The sequence below is a fragment of the Chrysoperla carnea genome, chromosome 2 (genome assembly GCF_905475395.1).
Source record: "Chrysoperla carnea chromosome 2, inChrCarn1.1, whole genome shotgun sequence".
Classification (NCBI taxonomy): Eukaryota; Metazoa; Arthropoda; class Insecta; order Neuroptera; family Chrysopidae; genus Chrysoperla; species Chrysoperla carnea.
Window position 1 is genome coordinate 28,790,887 of NC_058338.1, and position 9,058 is coordinate 28,799,944.

Below are 9,058 nucleotides of genomic sequence, written 5' to 3' on the forward strand. Positions count from 1 at the left end.
ATACTACGCAGCTCAATATATAGGTATACACTTTTCTTCTTACATATTTATTATTTATTACATTTTCCTGGTTTATTGTATGGGTAAACACATTAAGTATAATGTGTGTATAGTAGTTATTGTAAATAAAATATATGATAAGTATTATTATTTTAATATTTATTAGAAAATATAAGTATTAGGTATATTTATTTTAGCATACAAAATGGGAGAACTATTTAATTCGATTTAAGACATTATTTGACAAGGTATTATAATTCGTATCTCAAGAAAATTTGTAAAATCAAAGTAAGTCGAAAAATTGTTAATCTTGTATCTTGAATGTCTTTACTTCAAGAGTGCAAACCTTGACTCTAAAGGAAAAGATAATTGCCTGAGTTTGTTAGAAAAACAAAGCTCTTTAATTGAATCAAAAACTGCAGCAAAAATTAGACAAAAAGTAAGGATGGGCAAAAATGTGTAAAAATAAATTTTAATTTAAAAAAAAGTAAATCCAATCTAGAACATTTCGAAACATAAACTGAACAACTCACATTAACTAAATTTTAGAAATATCATATTATCATTATATAAAAATTGATATTTGAAAAGATTACATAATAATAATTCTATCTTATAGTTTAGTTTGCATATTATACAATATAATAAAGTTAAATTGAAAATCAATACAGCACTTACTTGGTCTATCTAATTCAAAGATGAGTTCATCCTCTGAGGTTGCACGATTTCCACCCAAATAACACTTGATTGTACTAAAATTTAACACAAATATTACAAAATGAACAATAATTATATTAAGAAGTTTTGATGGTATCTGGCACATTTTTCCACTTAATAATTTCACTCACGATCAATTTACTTATTATTTCGAACTAAATATATTTTGTGAAAAAGTCTTTTAGTTGGTTTTTCGTAGTTTTACCGATCATTATAGAATTTTCATTGGAAATCTGAAACAAAATAAAAACATGATTTAATGTTGGTATTTTGTGAATTATGAAATTTTCGTATTTAATTTCATAAAAATTTTTATTTATAAAATAGTTTTGTTCGTGTTTATTTATCGTTTTGTATTAACAATAGACCTTTTCATTTTAAAACCGCGATTCACTTTTGTTGCGGACTAAATGATTTGTAATTAATGTGATAAAATGAATAACAAATATATTCTATTGGTCCAACTTATTGCTGTCAGTCCGAAAGAAAAAACTTTGCACTTGCGCTTGTGATAGGTTGAAAAGGCCTATTCACTAATGCATTATAATTGCTTTATATTGCTCAATTGAAATGTCAATCAACCTCTTTTTGGAAAAACATCCTAGATATTGAAACTTAAATGTGCTGCATCTTTTTAACTTAAACAATACAGTTAATCCATATAAATCTGTTATCATTAAAAAGAATTATATTACAAAATTTATGTTTATTTTTATATTAGAAAACTAATACCAAAACTACACGTTAAATAAAAAATTCAAATTTAGTAAATGAGCGGTAAAACAGATCATTTAACAATAAGAAGAATAAATTTCCACCACTGTATTACTTGAAAAATGCGAGTATTGCTTCTGAGAATTTGTTGTCTATAATAGTTAGTTATATAGTTGTCTGTAAAGAAAGTGTTCATTATTCGTCATTTATTTATTTTATGAAAATTTTGAAAGTATTTTATAGAATTTTGTTCGTTTTTCGAGAATATAATACAAAAACACTAGTTACCTGTAAAAATAATCAACTCCTAATCTTTTATAGTTTTGGAGAAAATAGACATCAAATTTTGTGTTTTTTTTTTAAGGAATTAATATTTAAGCTTTTGATCTATCTCTAACGGTTTACAAGATGGATCTAACGGACTCAAGACTTTGACCTATGTTGCTCATTCACGAACACAACCTTACTTTTTACGTCCTGAGCACGCTATAAAAATTTTGATATCTCTTTTCCGTTTTGATTTACCGTGTTCATAGGCGGACAGACAACAGGAAGTGGACTCTTTAGGTCATTTTATGAACACCCGTATCATAGTTTTATTCGTAGCATCAATATTTTTAAGCGTTGTGCGTTATGTTATGTATGTACCTTCATTTATATTACTTATACAGTACAGGTCATTGTTGATGACCTGTACTGTACATTGCTGGTACATTGTTGATGATTTTCAATCCTTCAGTTAAAAGTAAAATAACATTGCCTTTTTAAAAACGTTTATTTATTATATACATTTCTTACACTTTTAACTGTAAAACACATTCTATACCTGCAAAAGGTATCGTGAATGTGAAATATATAATACTGAGTTTAAAGAATATTTAACACCATTAAACCTATTATTTTGATAAAAATAAAACAGCTTATTACTCTTAGAGTCTAAAATATATACTTTCCTGGAAGAATATTCTTTTTGCTTGAGGAAATGATAATTTTTGTGTTTATTACATAAAGAAATTATCAAAAAATCAAATAATTTATAAAAATGCGGAGGATTTACTGTTTGATATATCCGGAAGCAAAAACAGCATATTACAATCTATGATTTATTATGTATTTTTTGAAAATGCATCTACTTATGGTACTGGTAAAAACTCTCTTAATATAACGAATAACAGTATTGGATGATTCATTAAAATCGAAACATCTTTCATACTTCGATATAAACCACAAGAAAAAAAAGGTGAAATAAAAACAATTAAAAATATCTTTTATATGGTTTTCTATATTCCATTTATAGAAAACCATATAAAAAAAAGAACATTTCATTAATATTAAAATTTTGTGTTAAAAACCAGTAATTAAAATTTTACTGGAAAGTTAAAATAAATTAAATTGACACAAAAGGAACATACATTTTTTAAAGAAAGAAAAAAAATAAAATGTAGTCTCTCGTTTGTTTTATTGCGATGTCAAAACGGAAGGCGGTTAAACATATCTAAATAATAAAAATTTCCAAGAAAAGAAGTACTATAATATATTATTTTATCAAAATTTTTTACGTTTAATTGTTGCTATTCTTTTAATTTATAAAAAGTTTTAAAACAATCATAAAATTTATAGTTTTGATTTGAAAAGTTTTCAGGATTTATTTGAAGTTTTGAACACACGTTTTTGTTAATTGTTGTAAAATAATAAGTGATAGAATTTCTCCCATGAATAATTTTTGTTAAGTAGATATTTTGACAAACCTTTTCGCCCACCTTATAAATAAATTTGTTGTTCCAGGATTTGTCTAGACAATTAATTTTTTATTTATACAAGTATTTACTCATCAGTAGTGTATAGTTTCAATAAAACCATTGTGGTGATTCTTTATCTTTCAGTTTCATTAAACCTTCTTGTAAATTGGAAGGGAATCTATAAATATAATCTAAATGAGATTAGGGGCCACACTTAGTGAATGTCTAATTCAATTCTAAAATAAAATATATAATTATATACCTATAAAATTTATATGCTCAGTAGATTCATTAAAATAAAGAGATATGCCTGAAGTTATTAAGTAAATTTTTTATAAAGATTTTTTATTGATCAACAATTAATTTTAAACATATATAATATAATACATATAATTAAAATTGTATTTATAACCATCAATAGCGTTTCGTTCCACCAGATTGATTTTATACTTTGAAAAAATATTGATATTTGATACGTTCAATCTATCTAAAAAAAAAAAAACTAGGATTGCCATTTGTAGAACAATAATAGTGTAGCTGTCAAATCTATGGGTTAAAACTGCTTCCAGTAGTTAAAATTTCAAATTTTGCTTGAGCTATGAGAGTACAAGTGAAATTTGCAAAATTTAAAAAATCCCGACAAATTTTTCGGGTATGGAACCCTAAACTTGCACTTTCAGTATAGCTAAGAACACTCTCGATTAAACTCTTCTTTGTTCGTTTAAAGCGTTGCTAGAGAGTTACTAAATCGATTGGACTATTTTGTGTTTTAAAATGTTTGTATTAGATTGAAATAAAATTTTTAATGCAATAAAAATTAGTATAAATATTATCAAAGATAATAAATAGATCTATAGGATATTTCGAAATAAATTTCGATTTTTGCTCGATCAATTTTGGTATTATACATATACGTATTTCGACTACCAAGTAGATATCATCAGTATGAATTACCTAATCGTAATTACTATGTTACAATATATTATTCTAACGTATTTTTTCTTATAGAATTCAATTTTAAAATCAAATATTTAAGCTTGAATGTTTGTATCAGGTTAAAAAATCGAAAAAACATTATTTTACAACTTTAATTGTTTACAACAAAAAAATTGACCAGGAATTCAGCCTGGTACCCTTTGAATTCGATTTTAGCGACCCAACAAACATAGAATAACATGAAAGTACCGAGGGGAGCTTGCAAAAGTGCTCAAATGTCATCAGCGCCCAGACTATATTCAAACATTATAAAATACCATAAAATTTTTTCAAATTATTATTTTACACAAATGACTTAGCAATTAAGTATTCTTATCCGAGTGAGAGAGCACGCGATATCTAAGAAAGATAGAAAAGACAGTTCCCTAAATAGTACCTATATTGGATAAGAAATAAAATTTCCACAAAGTAAAGCTCTCTACAATTAAGTACCTATATACTTCCATCATTAATCAATACCGTTTCAATTATAAGAATTTGCAAAGGTATGTGTAATTGTCGATTTCATATTAGGACTTTTTTTATTTTTTCAGGAACTTTGAATTAAAATTCGTAATGTAGTTTAAATTGAGTATAAATGTAGTGTAGTATTATTTTAATTTCTATAATGTTGATATCTTTGCCATTAATGCATCTAGATTGAGCTAATGCAAAATTAGAATGGAATGCTTTCGTGGAATCATTTGTATGATTTTTTATAACGCTGCCAGGTGAAAAAACTATTTCATTTAAACTAAATAATAATTATTGTAAAAGACCTTCAAGCTAGAAAACCTTTTAATTTATTTTTATACCATGTATATGAAATATATCAAAGTTTAAGTCCCAAGTTTGTAACGCTTGAAAATATTGATGTTAACAACAAAATTTTGGTACAGGTGTTAATAAAATCATCTTATTAATCCATTTTCGTTAGAAACAGTTTTTGGAAGTTGGAAGTCTTTTAGTATCTGTAGAAATACCCTGGAAAGGGAATTTCAGATAAATTTTTGAATTTGTTATTGTTAAAACTGTGTTGGAAGAACATTTTTTACATGGACCATATTTTCCATAAGCATTTTATTAAAGAATTTTTTACTTGGATTCTTTAAAATGGGATAGTTGGTATATCAGTAATTACATCATAAAATATTAGGGATGCTGACATTAAAATATGAAATTAACATAGAACATTATAATAAATTGTAATTATTAAAATTACAGAAAACATATTCAAAATGTTTTGCTAACAATGAAATTTCTTAATAAGCAAAATGACTATTTTCAGAAACATACATGTATTGTAAAAAATGTTTTGTGTTACATTTTTGGCCCATAAAAAAACACTCTTATTTATAGATGATTCACATACACAGATATACATACATACATACATACAAAATACTAAGGGATTTTCTTAAATAATACAAAGGCACTTTGTACCAATCCCTCTTTTTCATATTTCAAGTATACCAGGTGTCAATAGGTTCATTATGTCATACATGCCTTTTTTTATACTTAAAAGTTCATTTTTGGTTTGGAGTTGTTTAAAACAATTTATTCTAGGCCGGCAAGTAGTCATACTTATGCTTTTCTGGCACATTAAATTAATCATTTAATTTTTTTGATTTTGTTTTCCAATTTCTGTTTTTCTTACTATTATATCCCTTGGTATTAATCCCCTATTATATCCCAAAGTTTCAGAAACTATGACTGTTTAAAAACACGAGCAACCTACGTTCCCAATTTTGACTAATTTACGTCAATATTGATGTCTAATTTTTTTTCAGTCTATAATCATACCTTTTTCAATTCTGTCGATAGAATTTTGAAATATCGTAAAAAATAGCTGGGAGTTTTACATGCTTTGCATGGGGAAATCGCGAACATTGCAGCTGATTATCTCGCAATTTACACGATAAAAGATTCTGCAACTTCGGGATCTTATTCTGAGTCTGTGGCAAAAATAGACCAAATCTGTCTACAAGTGCATTCATTATGCTCTAATCATAATTTCTAAAAGACTAATATTACAGAAATATTTACGATAATAGGGGATCGGACTGAATTTTTTTTTTCACTCCCGATGAAGAATTCTCACTTCAAAATTCCTAATTAAACAAAGAGGAAGATACCCGATAGTGGCATCATGCGTGGATATCGCCATAGAGATTAAATGTAAAACTTTGTTTTGCTAAAAGGTGGCGGGCAACATTTGAATGCAATTTTTAATCAAATAAAATCAATTTCAAATTTTACCATCCATATCATTAGAAAGATAATGATATGGGTTATAGAAGTGGTCTGAGAAACGGAGTTTGAAAAGATAATCAGTGAAGCTTCATATCATGATTCAATTTACACTCGGTATACATATTTTAAATTTCCAAGCAGATTTTGACTAGATCTTCTCTTTATACATTTACAATTAGAATTCCCTAAAGGCGTTATTTTGTATACACATCATATTATGTACGTCATACCACATAACGAAAATACACCGAATTCCACTATATATCATTGTCGCAATAACATTTTCTGTTACACTACTATTGAAAATTTTTCCTTTTTGTAGACTTTTATATCTTTTATAATGTAGCAGGACTATTTGTTGTTGTTTTTGTTGTTGATTTTTTCTTAAAATCTATTAATTCTGGAATCTAGCTAGAGCTTCTTTTTTGATACTGCCTATTTACAAATTTATTGAAAGGCAGAGATAAGGTAACGAAGATGAGACCTGTAGACCGGAATTTGAAAAAGAAGGCCTCGAGAGTGGGACTAATTCTGCCAAGGCAATCGATAATGAGAACAACCATTTTGACTGAGTAGCCAGGGTGTAGTTGTCGTAGTTCTTGTAGGAGATCAAGGTATTTAGTATGTTTTTGCTCCTCCTTCGAGACTAGGTATGTTCGTTTCTGCGGGCGCAGAGAAGTCGGTGACGTACATAGTCTTCGATGAGATATCCCGGAGCACTTTATCAGGTTTAGTAGCGGAGAGCTGCCTGGTAGTTTGGAACGAGAAATTCCAGAAGATAATGCATTTTTTGTTCTTGACGACGAACTCGATTTCGTCTGGAGCATATGGAAGGCTCCATAGGTGCATTTTTATTAACACTGGGCAGTATTCAATTTCACACATAATCATCATAGATTCCTCATTAACCTGTAAAATTCACATGATGATGCAATGAGCTCTCTCTTCATAAAGCACTAACCTAATTATAAAGCTTTAAAAAGTTAACTAGAAACTTTTACCACACAGTTTTTGAAAAGTATTTCAAGTACTATACAATAATTATAACGATAAAATTTTCGAAATCGTGATTATAATCATAATATATAGAATTAAACACATTCTAAATTGTTTTGCAACTTTTGGAGCTGTAGGGTAGACTTGGTGTTTTGTAATAACATCAATATACAATATAATAACAATTGTATAATAATATATATCGTACAACACAAAATATTCAGAAACACTGAAGTGAAGAAGAACTCTTAACATATACTATAATTTAATTTAACAATATAACCCAAAGTATAAGTACAGTCAGCCAGTCAGTCAGTTATATTTGGTAATAATATAGTTTAATAAAGTTGAAAACATTTTAAACAGTCACAATTGTTTTGTAAACTATTCCAATTCTCATTTATTGGTCAATATGATTATTATTGTTTGTACTTAACAAGGAAGCCACCAAGTATAAACTACAGTGAAAACATATTTACTTTTTGGTTCGTTAAGGATAATCTGGCTAAAATGAAAATCTACTTCAAAATAATTGCTGAAAAAACCAATCTAGTAAAACGAAAGAAATAATGTTCGAATTTCCTAAAGTTCAGAAAATAATACCGTTCAAAGAATAATACGTGTATTAGGTTAATGTGAACGGAGTCCTGAAATTTGCCCGAAGTAAAAGCCAATATAATAATTTTCTAAATCCAATACAAAAATTTATTTAGACCTGAATTCATAATTCATAGATGCTAAAATTTTTCGGGTGAAACGACCCATAAGGAATCACGTTCAATCATGAAAACAATACTCCTTTATGTAAAAGTAAGTTTAAGCATCATGGCATCAGTTTTGTGGGGTACAGGTTAGTACAGGTGAGAATTATGAATGCCAAACTCCTTGGGGTCTCACCACTGCAACAGAAAATATGTACTGCATTGATGGATACTAGGCTCTGCATAAGTATTCGAAACGAATGACGTAAATGCCCTACAGAAATAATACACGTAGGCCATCGAAAATTAACGTGATATCAAACTTTTGTTTTAACTTCTGGTATCGAAGTTAACCGATTTATTTATGTATGGCATTTATGTTATTCGCTTCAAATACATACGCAGAACTAGTGTCCAGCAACGCAGTATATATTTCCTGGTGTAGGAGTGAGACACTAAGGGGTGTGACATTCATATTCCTGGGATTTCTGGTAAGTCATTTCACCCGAAAAGTTTTAGCATAGGCATATAGTCTATCAATACTGAAATCTCAAATTATATACATTTTTACAGTTTATCAATGCATTACACAGTAAATATCGCTTGGAATAAATTATAACTATGAACTTACAAAAATCTGATTTATTATCCCCCAATGGGCAATAATGTCCATTGTAATGTAAAATTCGACGTTTAAAAGCGTGCTGTACTTCAATGATAAGGCGAAGAAATTTGTTCTAAGAGCATCAGTTGTAGAAAGTTGCTTTAACGAATATTTGGATAATTTTTTGATGTTATGTTAATAAAAGTAAGCATAAAATAAATTCAGCTCATTTTGCGAATATAGCATCCGCAAGAATACTGTTGCTCTGCCATGAAAGAGACTTTTCACTGTATGCATCTTTGTATATATTCGGATACTATACATATTATAAATATTACAACTAAACACTATTTGCTGGT

At 27.9% G+C, this 9,058-nt stretch overlaps 1 protein-coding gene across 1 annotated transcript in view; it reads right to left on the reverse strand.

The window, feature by feature from the left end:
* The window catches only part of LOC123293461 (neural cell adhesion molecule 1), a 486,456-nt gene extending 485,593 nt beyond the window's left edge, over positions 1-863 (reverse strand). Inside the window, exon 1 of the mRNA XM_044874287.1 lies at positions 679-863. Coding sequence (XP_044730222.1) covers positions 679-823 — 145 coding nt within the window. The 5' untranslated portion in view covers positions 824-863. The remainder of the gene's footprint in view (positions 1-678) is intronic.
* Positions 864-9,058: the final 8,195 nt, after the last annotated feature.